The sequence below is a fragment of the Strix aluco genome, chromosome 28, assembly GCF_031877795.1.
Source record: "Strix aluco isolate bStrAlu1 chromosome 28, bStrAlu1.hap1, whole genome shotgun sequence".
In the NCBI taxonomy this organism is placed as follows: domain Eukaryota; kingdom Metazoa; phylum Chordata; class Aves; order Strigiformes; family Strigidae; genus Strix; species Strix aluco.
The window spans coordinates 4,816,128-4,834,840 of record NC_133958.1 but is presented as its reverse complement, the minus strand read 5'-3'; the positions used below and the strand labels follow the sequence as shown (position 1 = coordinate 4,834,840).

Below are 18,713 nucleotides of genomic sequence, written 5' to 3'. Positions count from 1 at the left end.
AGAGGAAAGCATATGCTTCCTCCTCCCTCCTCTCCAAAAAAAAAAAAGAAACCCTTATAATTAGGCCAGAAAGTCTGCTCTAACCTGGAACTTCGGCTGAGCTTTTGCCATCCCATCAAGCAAGAGGAGATTCAAGGCAAGTAACGCGGGTGAGTATTTGCTCTGCGTCCCCCAGCGGAGTCCTGAGCCAAAGGAACGCTGCAAAGGGCGGGTGGGTGTATCTGGGACTTCACGGGCTTCGCCACCCAGCCAGCTCTGCAAATCCCCATCTAGCAAGAATGCTTTTAAGAAAGACTGCTTAGGTGGCCTGCTAAAAGGGAAAAGGAAGCACCTCCGAGCTGCAGAGACCAGTTCCATCCTGCTGAAGATTGAAGGAAGAGAGTGAAAATGAGTAAAATTATTTAACTGGCGTCACTTGATTTCACACCACCATTTCTGCGACATTTACTCCATTATTTTGGGATTTCCAGCTCGCTGGTGGAGCCCGATGGAAAGGCGCTGACGGGCGGCAGCTGCAGCGGAATCCTCCTGCTCATGGAGCTCCTCCGTCCGACATCCCTGGGGAAGGCAGGGCTGCTGGGATGAGTCAAGGAAGGGAGGCTTGGCAGGCGTGTGGGCCCACAGCTCAGGTCCCCGCTCCCTGCCAAGCTGACTCACCCAAGGTTAGCCAGCGAGGAGGAGGAAGGCGAGCCATCTGAGTCAGCCCAGGACAGAGCGCTGCCGAGGGAGGGAGGGAGGGAAGAGGGGGTAAAACCCGGGTGACGTGAAGGGGTTGTGCGCTGGGCTGCCCCATCCCAAGAGCTGGCTGGCTCCCCTGGCTTCCGAGCCGGCTCCGCGCCCCGCGGGGACGCACGGCCTGCTCTTCTTCCCAGCTACCTGCCGGCTCGGATAACCCCAGCCCCGGTGAAGAGCAGGGTCCAACCTCGGGGTGACGCAGATGAACTTCAGCAAGCTGGAGCCACAAGAGAGCTCGCAAGACAAGCTCTGGTTCCAGCGTAACCTCTGCTCGGACCGAAGCTGTCCTGGGGGAGGGAAGAACATCTCTGCCGTAAGAGGCTTCGTGGCTGCATCGGATTTGAGCAACAAACATTCTGCCGAGAGATATAATTCTAACAGGTTTAACTCCTATCACTGGGCATTAGTTTAATTGGGCTGTGTTCCCGTGTCCTCTGCGGCTCCGCTGACAGCAGGTCCTCTCTGCGCATTAGATCCTCCCACCCGGCTCCCGGCCTCCCGGCCAGCCCGGTGACAGATGCTCTTTTCAGGGGAGAGGAGGGGAGAGATTATGCTGTCTGGAATTGGATTTGCCCAGGTTAAGGTGGAAACAAAGCAGAGGCATGTCTGGGGGGTGGGAGATCACTTCAGTTCACCAGCCGCTATTTTCTATGGGGGTTTCCTTCTACCTGAAGAGCTAAACTGTGGCTGACACCATGCCCTTCTTCAAAGGATCAGAAGCGAGTGGGCATAGGAAGCCATGACTAATTCCCTCTGCAGCCTAGGCAAATTGCTTTTCAGTACTACTGCCTGCCTAGGTTTGACACCAGCCCCAGCATCGTTTCATCAAGAAAAAAGGCTCATTGGCGAGCCAGGCCTCTCTCAACAAAGCGATTCTCCCCTCTTCTGCACTCCAGTTACATGCCTCATGGAGAGCCAAATAAGTTAGATCCTAACAAATGCTTTTTTTTTTTTTTTTTCCCCTCCCTCCCCTCCTCTTTTGCGGTCCAATCTCTGTGAGTGGGAGATCCTCTACCCGCAACCACTTCCCTTCTGATCGGCTTGGGATGCAGCCCTGGAGATGCCACACCTTCCCACTTCCTGCAGCGGGCTCCAGAGCCCAACATCTGGAATATCACAGACCTCGGCTGCTACCGCTGTTCCCAAAAGCCCGCACAGATGGAGCGTCTCAGCCTGCAACTGGGAGGTAAAGTTGGGGGCCTCGAGCTCGCTAAAGCTACAAAGCGGCCCCGTCACTTCCACACCACGACGCTGAACGCTTCGCTCCCAGGGGAGATCGGCGGTTTCCTGCCGTTTGTTCTTCTTTGAAGAGCTGCACTTTACACTTACTGTGAGGTTGCAAGGCTTTGGGCTTCCTGTTTTCTGCTTTCCACGTATCTGCTGCCTGGAAAGTATCATCATCGTCAACACACGGCGAGTGGAAGCCATTTAAAAATCGGCATCCGACCCCGAGCTACCGGAGTCGCTGACACAAAAACTTGTTGTTCTTCTTGGGGGAGCTGAGGAAGAGGGGGAAGGAAGGCAGGAAGGAAAGGGAAAAGGCCTGGAAACACTCGCGCTGCTGAATGAACCTCTGCCTGACGGATATTCTGAGCTGTTCTATTTAATACACACACACACACACACACACATATATATATATATAAGCAATGCCTGCCAACTGCCTCAGAACAGCACATACCAGCAGCTCGGGGGAAGGCAAGCTCTCGAAGGTGCAACCGTTCATCTGCATGGAGCCCAAGCTCCTGCCGCAGCTCGGGGACGGCTGATTTCAGCAGCAACGGAGCACGGCACAGGGGAGAAAAGGTCTCTCAGACAAACCTCTCACAACAGTAAACGCAGCAGGAGCAGAGGGAAGTCAGCAAGCGCTGACAAGGGAAAAAATATAGTCAACTTGGATGTGAGAACGGGTGGGATGGAGACGTCCAAGAAAGCCGGCCAAGACACCCAGAGCTGCCCAGCAGTTGGTTCTTGCATCAGCCTGGAAGGACACCCGTGTTGGAAACACCGGGGAAGAGGATGAGGGGCAAAATCTCGTGGAGCAAGGCAACGTGGGGTCTCCTGAAAGCGAGGGGAATGGGTGTGAAGAGCTGAGGCTGGGGGACTGCCTTTCCTGGGGGAGCGCTGACAGCAGCACCTTCCGCCGGCGGGTCGCCAGCCCCTGGAAAAAGGGCAGCTGAAGAGACGCAAAAACCAGTGAGGGATTTTATCAGTCCTTGTCTTCATCGCCTGCCTGGCTTAAATTTTGTACTGACAGTTTGGAGCCGTTACAGAAAATTGCTGCTCTATGGCAGGAGACAACTACCAAATCCTTTAAAATAAAACATGACAATCAAGCCATAAAGGGAGTGGCAGAATTAGCCCTCTGCCTCCAGGGGAAAATGTCATGTCCCAAGGAGAAACTGCCCCATAAACACAAGTGCCCACGCATCCTGAGGAATTAGCCATGATGAGTGTCCCAGAGAGGAAGGATCAGAGATGTTAGTCTGTTCAGGGGATTAGGTCACCAATGCCGTTATAAAGACAAGGTCTCCACCGCGCTCGCTGTCAGGGCACTTATTTTAGAGCAGGTATGGAGGTTAGTTTTCAGGGACAGCTACTGTGAGGTCCCACAGCTTTTTTTGCACGGGACAAAGGCAAAGACCATCTGCTTAAGAAGGGAAAATACCACAGCCAGCTGCAAGCAACAGCACTTGGGATAGGAGTCTCAAATACACGAGAATACAAAATGCTTTTTTAATTTGCTTTTAAAGCAAATGCTGTGCAGCACAAATTAATTCACGCCCGAGCACTAAGCATCTCAGCTTATAAGCCTTTCTTTGGAAACAGTTATATTCAGCGATCTGAACCACTCCTCCTCCTCCATCTGCTCAGAAAGGATGAACAAACAAGCCATTGCTGAAAGAAGGAAGGAAGGAAGGAAGCCCGTTCAGCCATCTCCGAGGAAAACTGTGCCAGACCAAAAGAGCTCTTCCCCTCACCCCCCCCCCCCCCAAAAAAAAAAAAAAAGAAAAAAAAAAAAAGAAACAGATCCCAAACCAAAATACTCTCCCTGGTTGGGGCTCCCCCTCACTCCTCGCACGAGGAACCGAGCGCTGGTCACACGCGGCAACAGGTTCTGCTCGCTCACATCTCCCTCCCACGCGCGCGCACACGCACACGCTCACAAAATGGGACGAGTCAAAGTGCCGGCTTGACTCATCAGCCACATGATCAAAGGCTGGATCTAAAAAGGGGGAACTGGTTTACTCACTGTCTTGGGTACAATCTGTTTCTTGGGCTGCCCGATCTTGAACGGTATCCTGGAAAAGAGAGAAGAGGGAACGTGTAAGCGAGCGATGCTGGTCTCAAACAGCCCAGCCCCGCGGGTTTCGTCCTCGGTGATGGGTTTTGGGGTGAGCCCGGCTTGTCCCGGGGCAGCAGCACCCCTTTCCGTGAAGCGTGTTCCCCCTCCGAGAGCCGGTGTCTCCCCCGAGGGCAGCACCTCCATCTCCAGCTGCAGAACGCCCCTTTCCCCACCCTCCCGCCGTCCTGGTAAGGCAAAGAAATGCAATGGCTGCTCCAGGCGTTCCGGCTGAAGAACGTGCTATGTTTAAAAACAAATCTGAAGGGGAGGGAAAAAAAAAATAAAATAAAAAAAACCCCAACCTGTAAATATTTAGAGAGAGGATATTAAAAAAAGTAACAACCCGAGTGTCTGGAGCTGTGAGCTGCTTCAAAGGATTTCTCTGATACAACAGCTGTAGGAGCAGCTCACCTGCCAGCAGAACAGCCTTCATTCTTAAAATCTTTAATATGGTTGCTAGTAAAATCTGGGTTACCTGAATGATTTTCCCCACGTGAGCTAGCTCAAAGGTGAAGAGTACTCAAAATAAATTACACAACATATGTGAGGGTGGCTGGGTCAGATGGTTACAGCCATGCAGCCATCCTGAAAATAATTGGATTTCTTTCACCTATCAGTATAATAAAAATCCAGGAATTCAACTGCTGTTTTCAATCTATGTAATTAAGTTAAAGAGGTAAAGCATCTCACCCAAAATCTCCCATTTTCTGCATTGTACTGCTTTAAGTACATCTGCATCTGCCTGGGCTTGTGCAAAGCACCTGACACCGTCCCACACGACATCCTTGTCCCTAAACTGGAGAGAGGTGGATCTGGCGGATGGGCCACTCGGTGGGTAAGGAACTGGCTGGGTGGTCACACTCAAGGAGTTGTGGTCAGCGGCTCGATGTCCGAGCGGAGACGAGTGGCGTCCTCAGGGGTTGGGACTGGCGCTGTGTAACATCTTTGTTGGGGACATGGACAGTGGGATCGAGACACCCTCAGCAGGTTCACTGACAACACCGAGCTGTGTGGGGCGGGGACACGATGGAGGGAAGGATCCATCAGAGGGACCTGGACAGGCTGGAGAGGTGGGACGTACCAACCTCATGGAGTTCAACAAGGCCAAGGGCAAGGTCCTGCCCATGGGTTGGGGCAGTCCCAAGCACAAATCCAGGCTGGGCGAGGAGTGAGTTGAGAGCAGCCCTGGAGCCAGTCTGGAGGAGGCCACAAAGATGCTCGGGGGGCTGGAGCAGCCCCCACTGTGAGGACAGGCTGAGAGAGTTGGGGGGGTTCAGCTGGAGAAGAGAAGGCTCCGGGGAGACCTTAGAGTGGCCTCCCAGGACTTAAAGGGGCTACAGGAACGGGGGAGGGACTCTTGGTCAGAGGGGTAGGGATAGGACGAGGGGTAACGGGTTTAAACTGAAAGAGGGGAGATTTAGATCAGATCTAAGGAAGAAATTCTTCCCTGTGAGGGTGGTGAGGCCCTGGCACAGGTTGCCCAGAGAAGCTGTGGCTGCCCCCTCCCTGGAAGGGTTCAAGGCCAGGCTGGACGGGGCTTTGGGCAACCTGGGCTAGTGGAAGGTGGCCCTGCCCGTGGCAGGGGAGTGGGAACTAGATGGTTTGTAAGGACCCTTCCAACCCAAACCCATCTGTGATTCTATGAACTAAAAAGAAAAAATTGGTCTGATCATGAAATACAAGTATCTTTTCCCAGAGACGCCTCACCTAGGGCGTGCCTACAGCTCAGTGGCATCAGCATCCCACCCCAAATCCACACCAGGCGCCTCTTGGGAAGATGCCCGAGTCCCCTCTTGGACCAATCCAAATTCTCACACTGCTACCCAAAGTTTAAGCTAATAACGTGCATTTTAGGCCTCTGGCTTGGCCGCTGGTCACCCTGCCTCCGAGCTGGCTCTTCTCCCCGCCGGGCAGCAAACGCGTGGCTGGTTCTCCATTTGCTTCTCATCAGCTTTACTTACAAGTTCCCCTGCACCAGCGCTGCTATAACTCTGCTCCATCGGACAACTGGAACCCCAGAAAACATTTTTATTAGCGTAACGTGCCGTAAAACCCAGCTATGAGCAACGCCACGCGATGGGAGAAAGTATTTGCGATGAAGCAACACGCCATCCACGCGGACGAAGCAAAACCAAGATTATCCAACAACCTGATCCCTCCCGGCCTCGCTTCTGCCCATCTTCACCGCTGTTTTCGAACCAACGGTGTAATTAGCCACCGGTAATAAACCGGGGCTGCAACCCGTATGTACCTCCTGAGCGGCTCAGGGAGCACAAGCCAACCTGAGTCACCAGGTTTAAATTTAAATTTTTCTGGAGAACTTCCTGTTTATGGTTCTCTGCTTGGACCGATATAATTTTAGGTTGTTAACCCTTTCCAGCTCCTGTGGCAGGCCTGGCAGCCGTGAATCACGCTTCTTTTATAAACAAACACTCGTCTGGTGTATAATTACCCTGTCAATAACTGGGTGTGTGGTGCCTTACAGGAAGAAAGAGAAAAAAATAAGGATTTTTTCTTTGTGTTTTCCTACATGGGTCAAATATAAACTAAAATGAGGCACCTCCCTTACTCTTGCAGGCACAGGCTGTCCCATCCGCAGCCAGGTGCCGTCACTCGATGTTTTTGGAAGTGATGGCATCGACCTATCTCGGTGGAAGGAGGAGAAAAAGATGTGGGCTTTACCCAGGGCAGTGAGTTACCCCCAGAAAAACGAGCTTGCACGATGAGCCATGGTGGCTGCTGGGCCATCTCCAGCAGCGCGGGGGCAAGCACAGGGTTCAGGCCAGGGCTAGGCTGGTTCCTAGCGGGAAAGCACAATTAAAAAGGTGATTAAAGCGTTACCTGAACGCAACCTTCCCCTCTCCCTTGTCGGGCCAACCCTGCCGAAGGGGGTTATTTAGAGAAGCAAACCCAACCGTCGCTGTCCGTCGGCAGGCTGGGTTAAATCAAGGCAATTTTGGTAATAAAAGAAGGATGTGGAGAACTGGCAGGGCAAAGGCGTGGATCGGCCTCGGTCGGGGGCCGCCGAGCTGGCAGCGCAGGCAGCAGCCTAGGGGGAGGCAGCGGGGAGCACAGGGGGTCCCATCCTGTCCCCCACCTCCGCTGCAGAGGGGAAGGAAAAAAAAATCCCAGCCACTTTCTTCCAGAACAAAAGAAAGTCACTAGAGCACTTCACAACACTGTAAATACAGTTTGAAGCAGTAAATATCTCTATTAGCATTGTGATGCCAGTTGGCTAATTATGTCTGTCTCGGTAAAACCTCTAAAAAATAACCCCGTGCAAGTAATGTCTATTCACCAATTATTTTTTTTTTTTTTTGGTTGCTGTTTTACAATTTGAGATAATCTTCCTGGTTTCTGAATCTTTGTCTTTTAATATAATAAAATATGTATAAGCAGGAACAAAAGCAGTAAGGAAGAAAAGATGAGAGGTATGGATCTTACCCGAGCTTTTAAAACAAACGGATACAGCCCCCACCTCGAAACACGACGCCGAGCTGCCGCTGGCACCGAGAAATTTTGCCCCTCCGTGAGCCGACGTCCCAGCCCGCAAAACAGGGGGGACAACGTGCGCCTGACACAGCAACGTTACAACCATTTGCTTAAAAATTAAGAGCCGCCGGGTGGTTTGTTTTGTTTAGAAAATGTACGACGGGCATAAAGCAAACAAGTTGGGGAGAGCTGGGTCGGTATCTTTGACTGCCACGGATCACCGGCGCAGCACGGTTATCACCGTTACCTTAAAAGCCGAGCACGGGTCCGTACACACCGGAGGAAAACCGGAATCGGTGCATTTTTTTTGCTCTCTCATTTCTGCTGAGCGAGAGAAAGCTGGGGTTGTGTTTGGGGTGTGAAATCCCTTGAAATCCTGTTCCTGAAGAGCGCGAGCACGCTGAGTCACAGCCGGAGCGTTCCCACCCCGGTTCCCCCCCCACGGCGCGGGGCTGGGGGAGCACCCCGGCCCCTGGCCCCGACCCGCCACCCGCACCCCCCGCGGGGAGGTCGCTGGGAGTTTGGGAAAGCAGTGGGGTTCAGCTGGGAGGGAGGAGGGCGAAGCACTGCAGGGAGGGGGTGGGAAGAGCTTAAAGTAGGAAAAAAAGTGTGGGTGGAGAAAATCCTGCAAGCTTCTACTCGGGGATGCTCAGGAACCCCAGGGAGGGGAAGGTGGGAGAAGCTGTGGCTAATTTTCTCTGAAGTTTCCCCAGCAATGTCATATATTTACTTGGCTTTTCCATGTGCAAACCCAGGGCCACACACCAAAGCAGCTAATTCTCCTCTGGATGCACAGGAGAGTTGCAAACAAACCTCGCAGGCAGGGGGGGAATACAGCTCAATGAGGTCTGCGGGGAGCTGGAGTTTAAAACATGGAGCTCCCCCTCCCACTCCCCGCCAGTCCCCTGAAACGAAGGCACGCAGGAATTGCCAGCGTGAATCAGACTAAATCACTGCTAATTTAGGGAAGTGATGGTCCTTTTGCTACATTGGACCAAGCAGGACATCAAACCTCAGCACCACCCCGGGCCCGGAGCAGGCGGCGGGGAGGCTGGGGAGCCCGGCCCGCGTCCGGAGCGTGCGCAGGGGATAAATCATCGGTGGTTTCAACCCCTTCCCCCGTAGCATCTTTCATCTGAACATCACTTTGCAACCCCTAATCAGGCCCCAGAAGACCCCCTCGCAGAGAAGCAAGGGATAAGCACAAAGTGGTTTCACCCACAGCCGATAAGCCGCTGCCCCTGGGGACGCTGAGCTGTTTGCTGCCGAACCAGGGGCTGGAGAGGGAAGGGAGGATGGACGGACGGACGTTAATTACCCCGACGTTTAGGAAAAGGCGACTGCGCACCATCACAATCAATATTTCTACCACAGGCGGTGGTGGACACGGGCGGCGCTGGCCAGGGACCCGCAGGTCCCGGTGTGGTAGGAACTGGTGGTAACAACCAGTTTTTATCGGTAACGCCACCGCCGTCAGACTGCCAACTAAATTAATGTTTTCTGAAAAGTGCCCGCTTCCCGTGGAAAGTTTCAGGGTTTTTTTGGTTTTTTTTTTTTGTTTTTTTGGTTTTTTTTTTTTCATCGAAACCCCAAGCGCCAGCAAGCCAGCGCAGCCTGGATTTCCGCCAGAGCTTTTCACTCTTTGAATTTCCACCAAAAATCTCGATTCTTTCACCGGAAAGAAACCTCTCTCTGCCTGCAGGCAGGAGGACAACACCCAGCCTCCCGCGCTGCGAGGGGTGACCCCAACCCACCGAGGCTGGTCTTCCCAAAGATTTTAGCACATGGCGTGCTGAGGGCTTCTACAAAACCATCCGTTTATACCTGGTCCTCCGTGAAACCAAAAACTGGCCCTAAATTACCCCAGAAACTCCCTTTGTGAGAGGCAGGGGCCCTTCCCCAAGCCCTGCTCTGCTCGGTGGAGAGTCCTTCCCTTCGCCCGGGCCATGCCAAGCTCCTGCGTTGGGAGAGGACTCAGCTCGAGGGGTAACTGCAGCCAGGAGACCGTAATTCACGGGACTAGCTGCTATCCCGGAGAGATCAAAGCGTTCCCACAAACATCAACAGGAAGGTCGGGAACATCCGAGGAAGGATGCGAATGTGGAGGTTATAACTTTCACTTCCTCGTTGCTGTTATCGGGGAAATTTGGGTGAACATCTCCACAGCCGGAGGGTGCTTCTCCTCCCCACGCCGTGCCTTCTGCGCTCAGGGAAGCATCGCTGCACGACATCGGTGTTGGGAAAGGAGCTTTCCGTGATGTGATACGGGAAAGCCAGAGAACCCTGGAAGTTCAAGGGCAGCTGCGACAACCATCAGTAGCTGCTGAAACAGGACTAATTATCTCATTAGTCTTCCTGAGCCCTAAAAAGTGCTGCACAGGACCTGAGGAGAGGCAACGTGGTGAAGGCTGGCAGGGCACGCGCGCCAAGAAAACCAACCCTGGGCACCTGGACCACAGGTCTCAGGACTTTGGGCTTCCTAAAAACCGTCAAAAGCCACAAATCCGTGGCTGTGCAGGCTGCCCCGGAGCGAGCCCTCGACACAGCGGGGGATCCCAGCCCTGCCCAGGTGAGAAAGGCACGAAGGCAGACACGGGTTAGACATTAATCTCGAGCATCGCTCCGGATGCCTCGCTGTACTACATCGTGTCCATGGAAACTGCATGCACCGTCCCACCCCGCTCCCCCCGCCTCGCAGGAACTCATAGCAACCGCTCCAAACACAGCGCGAAGGCAAAAAAAGGAAAAAATTATTCAAACGGATCACAAACAGCTTATGTCGAGGGAGACTCTGCGCCAAATTCTGGTTTGGGTTTTCTCTTCGGTGGAGACGAGAGGGGAGGTCACGGGGTGGCGAGAGGCAGGGAGAGGAGCGATGTGGGGACACGCTCCCTCGGAAATCAACGCGTCCATCTCCGCGGGCGTGCGCTTCCCCCCTGCATTTCAACCCCGTCCCTGTGAACTCGGAGGCATTAAGCCACAAATAGATGTCAGGGCGAGCCCCTGCAGCAGGGGAGAAGGAAAAAAAGAAGATGTAAACATCCATTTTATGTTGGTTTAGGTCAGCCCCGGGGAAAGGAGGCACCTTCCTCAACTTCAGCAGTGGAGAGGTGTGCCCGCAGACGGCGAGCTCTTCGGAGCAGGGGCTGCTCGTAGCTCTGCATCTTGCACAGAGCCAAGCGCGGTGTCAGTGTTAAGCAAATCAAAAATAATGTCAGAATCTACTCTCCCACCCATTCCAAGATGAGCATGAAAAAAATAATGATATTTTACTCACCCATCAAAAGAAAATTACTCACGCCAGGCGCGTGGGCGAGCAGAATTTTGCAAGGCTGTTTTAGGCCCTGACTATGCTACAAAAATATCCATTTTAAGCATGGTTGTGAAACACGGTTGTGGCTCAACTATAACACTGTTTTTTAGCTACCTGTACAAAGAAGGCGGAAAAAATAATAATTAAGAAATAACCACGTGCTAATTGCGCTCCGAGGACCACGCCGGGCGCCGCGATCTCCCACCGCGGCGGAGGACGGGGCGCGCGTGGCTCTCGCCGGTTGCTCCACGCCGGGAGATGCGGCGGCGAGTCGAGGTGCCTGGCTCGCCGAGGGCACGCCAGCGTTTCGGTTTCGCTGCGATAATACCTCTGGGGATGTGCAAACCCCCTTGCACGGGTGCTGCACGCGGCAGCGCCGCGGAGGGAGGTGTTTGGGAGCTGCGCGCACCTCGCTCACCGCTTTGGTATCCAGTTGCTTCATCCAATCTAATTTTACCCCGTGCTGGTATCGTTGAAACGCGGAGAGAAGGGGGAGCGTTGCCATTGACCACGCCAGGACTGCGATTTGGGCTCCGAAAAATATCAATATTGATTCACTGGGAAGAAAACAGCGTCTTGGTTTGTGTTTGCATTGCACCTGCCCGACGTGGCCACAGCACAGCTCCAAAACACGGAAAACAAAATGAATAACCAACAAACCCACCCGTACGCTGCAACCCAGCTATGCCTGCCGCCTTCCCGCACTCCCCCCGGCAGGGATAAATCCGCCCCGCCAACCGTCCTTCCCCAGACAGGCAGCCCAACTCCATCCTCCTCTTCTTCACCTCCGTCCCCAAATATTTCAGAAAACACATTCGCATCCGGTAACGATCTGGGGAGTTCAATATCGCGCAACCACACAGTTCCACTCCCGACTTTCAGTCGATGCCAGCTCCTTAGTCCACTTAGCGAGAGCTCCCTGCCAAGAGGCATATGGTTTAGCAGTCCGGCAACGCAACCCCCCATGCAGACCAATAATACGTTGCAGTGCAACAAGAAAACACGTGCTTCGCACTGCCTCACTATCAACATTTGCTTAACATATTTTTTCTCCCAGTAAATACCAGCTGTTGCAGCGGTGCCGAGAGGCAGCACTCCGATATCGAGCTGTCACGCTTCTAAAACCCCCTTCTCGTTTGTAAAATCACCTGCAGGAGCTGGGAAACCAAAAGAGGAGGTTATTTGGGAGTCTGGTTACGGCTACAACAACATTTGGTTTTACGCGGTTCCACGAACCTTAAAAAAAACCCTTGAGACGGTCACAAATTAGACGCTTGCGGCAATGGAGGGTGATGAAACAGTAAAAGCCATCGCTCTATTTCTCTTTATTTTTTAAAAAGGAGTGATGGGCGAGGTATTTGCTGGGGTATTTTCCCCTCTCTTCTCCAAAACGCAGCGCCGCAGGTGAGCGGTGAGGAAGAGGGGGATGTTCAAGAGACCCCAATCCCTGGCGCAAAAGCCTAAAAGAAGCCACCAAACTCTGCCAAGATTTGGAAAACATCTCATCTGGCCATGCAAGGCTGTTTCCCAAAACAAGCCTACTCCTGCTCTAAATAAAGCTTAGCCTAGAAAGACAGCACTGCCTAGTTGCCTAGGTGCAGGAGTCGGGAATTTGGGGGTTTAATCCAGCCTCTGCCACCAGCAGGTTACTCTCTGCTCTCTGGAGCACAGTTCTCCCGTGTTGGTACAACGGGCGTTGCCGTGTTCCCGGTCCTGTCGCAGAGCCCCGGCCCGTCAAGCGCTCGCAAAGAGCGAGGGAAAGCAAAGGATTAACCACACGCCACTCAGAAGGCTTTTACCATCCCGCTTGCAAACAGCCTCTTTGCCCTTTAATCTCTAGGGTCTTCGCAAAAAATTAATTAAGGTAATGAGCGTACAGAAGCAAAACTGGAGGCAGAGTTATGCGCTGCTCCCCCAGCCTGCTCTGCGGGACAGAGCTGAGGATGAAGCTCCATCCTCCTGGTCGGCCGCGACAGCCGATCCCTGCAAAAAAAAGGGGTTTGAATCAACGCTGCCCCAGGTTTAACGGTGCCCGTTGCTGGAGAGAGACGCACGTGTAAACTAAGCAAACACTGCACAAAGCAACCTCCCGCCCCGCCGGGCTGGAACAAAGCTCGTTCCCTCGGCGGCGACGGCAGAGCAGCGGCATCAGGGCCACACATGTTTTCCTCTGACATTTGAGGAGCAGGGCACGACCCCGGCACAATCGGTTCCCTCCCCGCCGCCCTGGCACGCACGCCGGCATTTGTTACCGCTGCCGGCGGGAGCGTAACCCCCTCGCCGCGGCGGCCGGGCGGACGTCACGCCGAGCCCGTCCCTGCCAGCCAGGCGCTGAACTCCGGTGGCCGCTCCATGAATAGGGGCGATTCATCCGGCGCGGGCGGCTGCGTGAATGATCAGCCAGGAGGGTCGGCAGGGCCGGGCGGCCGGCGAGGCCGAACTGAGAGCGATTGTGTCCCCGACACGCCGACCGAGGCCCGCGGGGCGCGAGCCCCTCGCGTTCGCGCGTAAGCGGAGCCGCCACACGCCGAAGGACTGACGCTGCTGGAGAAGAAAGAGGAGACTCAGATTTCAGCCGAGTGCCCCCCTCCTTCCGGCAATGACCTTTTATTCCTCCCCAGCAAAAGGCAAAAACACCCCATCTCGCAGCAAAAGCCACGTGTGTTGCAGAGAAAGCCACCAGACGCCATAAACTACAGTCCCCAGGCGAGGTCCCCGGGGAACAGCGTGGCCGGACGGACACCGCAAAGCGCTGCCGCTCCGCACCCAAATTATTCCAGGGAATATTTCTCTCTTACGTTTTCAGCTCCACGGCTCCTCCCGGACCAGGAGAGCGGACCAGGTCTCTTCCACCAGCCGGAGCTTTCCAAAAGCAGCCCCTCGGCCACGCTGCCTGCACAGCTCACAAGGGCAGCACGGGCAAGAGGCGGCTCCAAGACCCTCGTTAACCAGCGCTGTCTATAACCATGGCTGCTCTGAGATGAGTAAAGCAGAACAAAAATTAACCTGGTGGATAAGTGTGTATTTTTACCCAAAAGGCCTCATTTTAATAGGTACCTATGTGCACATCATTATATTGTTGAAGTATGTTTCCAGAGCGCAACATCCCCCGCTCCCAACTCAAGAAAAATCGTCAGTTTTCACCATGCGCCTGCCCTGGCAAGGGGAAGACCTTTTTCTGCTTAAACCATCACATCCTTCACCTCCCACAACGGCGCCGGCTCTGTGTGACCATCCGGGATGAGAAATAGCGCACGGCAGTCAAGATTAATTCCTAATATAATTAGTTTAAATAAGCGGTGGGGAGACATGCAGAAGCAGCACACCAAAGGCTCCGTGGTATCCGAATTTGGCCCTTCACAAGTCTGTTTCAAACACACATGGGAACTCTTTTTCTGGGTTTTTTTAAGAAAAAAAGCTTTACTTTAATGGAGTTGAAAGCGGTTTTACAGCGTTTCAGACTCATGGAGCTGCTGGGGACCTTTAGGGACGCCCCACCTCCCCTCAGCAGCATCCGGGCAGGCGGCAGCGAGCCAGCCGCAGGGAGGTGGGAGGGCGGGGGGGGGTCAGGGGGCTCGGGCTGTGCTCCCCCTTTCCCAGGATGGAGGCTGGGCCTGCCACAGCCTCGGGAGGGACGGGGAGCTGCTCCAAGGGCAGGGGAGAGGGGTTCACACCCATTAGACACCCACAGACCCTACGTGTGCCTACAGACCCAGCTCCCGGGCAGCTACACCGGAGCCAGGCCCAGTTGGCTCTGGGGCCCCCACAGGGGCCAGCATCGGGGCCAAGCCCGACCGGCACCTGGGCCTCCACCGGGGCCAAGCCCGAGGCTCCACTGGGGCCTCCGCCGGGGCCAAGCCCAGCCGGCACCAGGGCCTCGACCAGGGTCAGCACCGGGGCCAAGCCCGGCCAGCGCCGCGAACAGCACCGAGGCCTGCACTGGGGCCTGCACCGGGGCCTCCACCGGGGCCAAGCCCAGCCGGCACCGGGGCCAGCACCGGGGCCAAGCCCGACCAGCACCGGGGCCAAGCCCGGCCAGCACCGGGGCCAGCACCGGGGCCAGCACCGGGGCCAAGCCCGACCGGCACCGGGGACAGCTCCAGGGCCTGCACCGGGGCCTCCACCGGGGCCACGCCCGGCCGGCTCCGGGCCCAGCACCGGGCCCCCCCTAGGCCGCCGGCCCCGGCAGCGCCCGCGGTGAGAAGCCCGAGCGCCGTAGCGGGCTGGGCCGAGCGCCAGGGGTGACGGCGAGCCCCAGGCCGGGCCCGGGGGGTCCCGCGGCGGCGGGTCGGGGCGGAGCACGGCGCGGCCGGGCCGGGCCCGGGGGGTCCCGCACTCACCAGCTCATGGTCCCCCGCCGGCCCCGCGTCGCTCCCGGAAGTGCCGCCGCCTTGGCCCCGCCCCTTCCGGCAGCGCCGCCAATGGGGGGGCGTTAACCCGCCGCGCGCCGCTCGGGGGGGGCCGTCGGGGGGGGGCGTGACGTCACGGGGCAGGACAGGGGGGTCCGGAGGGGAAACCGGGCAGAAAACACTTAAAATCCTCCGGTTTCGGTGCAAACCCTGGAAATAAGGGGGAAGGGTGTTGGGAGTAAAACCACCGCGACCCCCCCAAAACCGGGAGCAGCGGGGGTGGGCGAGGGCGCGGGGAGGGGATGCCCGGGAGCATCCCTGGGGGGGGGGTAAGGGGAGGGGATGCCTGGGAGCACCCTAAGGTGGGCGAGGGGATGCCCGGGGGTGCCTAAGGTGGGCGAGGGCATGAGCATGGGGTGCCCGGGAGCACCCAAGGGTGGGCGAGGGCGTGGGGTGCTTGGGAGCACCCTCGGGTGGGCGAGGGCGCAGGGAGGGCACACCCAGGAGCAGCCTGGGGTGGGCGAGGGCATGGGGAGGGCATGCGCGGCACGTTTGGAAGGGCAGCAGCACCCAGTTTTGGGGAGAAACCCGTCAAATCCAGCTCCAGGAGGCTGGGTAGGGCGACGAAGCCATTTTGGGGTGCTTGGAGCCCCGTTGCCAGCCCGGGCCGACATCCCGGTGGGGGGAGCGGGCTTGGTGGCGGTGGCACCGGGCCGGTGACGACATGTGCCACCGCACGGGGCTGAGGGGAGGAGGCCCGGGATGGGCGCCAGGGGTGGCTTTATCAATTAGCAGGTGGAGGTAAACAAGGCGGTAATTACAGCCAGGGAGGATGATGCTAAACTGGGAAGGTGTTGCCGACACCAGTGAGGACAGGGATTAGCCGAAAAGGAGTGAGGGAGGAGGGGGAACCGGGGGGGGGGACGGTGTCGGGATGAGGCGAAGGAGCCGAGGTCGGAGAGAGGAGGTTGCACGGTGACGTGGTAGATTTTGGGGTGCTGATGGGGCGTCAGAGCAAACCCCGAGGGGAGGCAGCCAGGAGGACCCGGCCGAGGCCTGGGCAGGGTGGGGAGGAAGAGGAAGGATGGAGCAAGGCGGGTGCCAGGAAGCGTTTGCCGGCGGTTCCCACCGCGATGCCCCACGGCAGCACCTCAGGGTGCAGGGCACACGGCAAGGACAAGGGACAAGCAGGTCCTGGCATCTGGGTGTCCCGGTGGCCGCGGGACTCGGGGAACATCTTCCATGGAGGTTCTGCCCCACGTGTCGCCCTGCCCCGGGCACGTGCCGGTGGGGGGTGAGGCTGGGCCCTTCCTCCGAAACGCGCTGCCAGAGCAGAGGTCGGAGCTGCAGCCCTGGCCAGGGAGGGGGAGGAAGGGGTGGACAGATCCACACGGCGCCGGCACAGGGCGGGGGACGAGGGTCGGGCAATCCAGAAACCATCCAGACCTTCTGCAGAAGATGTCTCCTGCCAGAGCAGCAGGAGAGGCTGAGGCGGTGGCCAGAGGCTGAGAAGATCGGGGAGGGATCCCACCAACATCTGTGCCATCAAGATCTACCAGCTGCAAACCAGGAGCTTCTGAGTGCGGGTCCTCGTCGCTCCCGACCCCGGGGACGGAGTCTCAGCTCTTGGTGCTCCTCCTCAGAAGCAAATCCCATCCCGCGGGGAGCTTTTGGGTTTCAACAACAGCTTGCAAAGCCCCGAAGACCCTCAGCAGAGAGGAGCGAGGTGTTGGTGGCCTCTTCGGGAACCCAGAGCCGCCGTTGAGAAGGGAAAGGCAGCAAGTTGTGTTGAGCTGGTACGTGACTGGCAAGCCCTTCCCTCCTCCCCAGAACACAGATAGCCCAGAACGGGGATGGAAAGTGCCGTGTTTCCGTAGCAACCAACATTTTCGTGCAAGGTGCTGCACGCACTCCACGCGTTTTGCCACCCAAGGGTGCTCCTCACCTTCCTGAGGCAGGGGGGGTCCTGCCCGGCGGGACGCCTGCACCCAGGTGGCAGAGCAGGTCCCCGGCCCGGCGCTGGGGCCACGATGCCCCGTTGATGCCTGGTGGGCTCCTTCCCTCCTCCTCCTCCTCCTTGCCCGCGGCGAAGGAGCCCAAAGCAATGTTGGGTGGCTCCTCGCCGTGGTGTGGTGATGCCGGCGTGGCACCTCCCAGCAGCCTTTGCTGTGCCACTGCCTGCCCGCGCCCAGCATCGCCAACATCTTCCAGCACAAACCACCGGTGGCGATGGGTGTAACCACCACCGCCACCACCACAGCACCCTCAGACCATACTGGGGTGCTCCCCGCGCCCTCGGCTACGTGCATGGCGGCTCCGGCTCCTACCCAGCCACCTCGGCTTGTCCGAGCTGCGCAAGGGGACACCGCAGGGACCGCCAGCTCCAAAACCAACACGCAGCCCCCCCCCACCCCCCGATCGCTGCGGGACCTCCAAGATGCTCAGAGCACGGAGGGGAAAGGCAGCCCCGGCTCACCGTGACCCCGCGCCGCGGATGGCAGACCCCCACCCTCCCTCCTGCCCAGCACCTGCTCCGGCAGCCGCTCCGGCCTCGTCTTAACGGCCACCGAAGGTTCAAGCACCCGGGAACCCACCCGGGGATGTGGGAGCCCACCTGGCGCAGCGCCTGTGGGCTCCAAAGCCGATTGTCCCAACACCACGAGATGCCGTCCCTGGCTGGGCCAGGAGTCACCAGGCAGCTGCCCCGGGCACCGTCTGCCCGCCAGGTTCTCCCCGAAATTAAATCCTCTCCGAGGCAGGGAGCTCAGCAAAACCCCAGGGCTGGGCAGAGCTTGGCCTGGCCTGGCAGGAGCAGCAGCTCCTCCGGGGCCCGGCTGCGGATGCAAATCGAAAAGCAGGAAATTGGACGGCGGTGCTGGTGCCTTCACACCCCGGGAACGCCGAGAAAGACCGCGGTGCCGAGGCCGGCCACCAACACCGCCGGCGAGCCCTGGGGAAAGGGGAAGCTTGTGGGACACTCAACAACTCCGGTCACGCTCCAACCCAGCAGAGCTGGACCCGCGCGGACACCCCCAGACCCTCATCATCCTCCAGCCTTCGCCTCCAGCACGATCCCAGCTCCAGCAGAGCCAGGGCTCCAGCCCCATCCCTGGGGAAGGATTTAACCATCGCGGGCCACCACTCCTGCACCCGCTCCAAATATCCAAGCGCCTCGTCCTGCGCCTTCTCCCGCCCGTCCCTCGTGCCCGTACAAGCGCCGGCTCTAAAACCCGGTGGGTTATTTTTAACCCGAGCGACCCAGCCCGGCAAAAATCCCCTCTCCGCTCTGTACCTGGGGCGATTTGGGCGGCGAAAGGCGCGGGGGCATTACCGGCTGAAGCGGCGCGATCCTCTTTCGCCCACCGTTATCCGACAGACGCGACCCGGCGAAAGCCGCCGGCAAAATGGTGACGGGGTCAAGGCGGCGGCAACGGCGGCACGAGCGGGGAAAAATAGGACGCAAGGTCAAGGGCAAACC

General features: G+C 57.3%; 1 protein-coding gene across 2 annotated transcripts in view; it reads right to left on the bottom strand.

Moving 5' to 3' along the window:
• BIN3 (bridging integrator 3) overlaps window positions 1-15,300 on the bottom strand; it is a 42,594-nt gene extending 27,294 nt beyond the window's left edge. Inside the window, exons 1-2 of one of the 2 annotated variants that reach the window (XM_074807883.1) lie at window positions 15,227-15,300; window positions 3,989-4,037 (exon numbers count right to left, since the gene is read on the bottom strand). In XM_074807883.1, the coding sequence (XP_074663984.1) occupies window positions 3,989-4,037; window positions 15,227-15,234 (57 nt within the window). In that variant the 5' untranslated portion in view covers window positions 15,235-15,300. Of the gene's footprint in view, window positions 1-84; window positions 2,120-3,988; window positions 4,038-15,226 lie in introns of those variants that run through there. The other variant, XM_074807882.1, reaches the window with a different exon arrangement.
• Window positions 15,301-18,713: the final 3,413 nt, after the last annotated feature.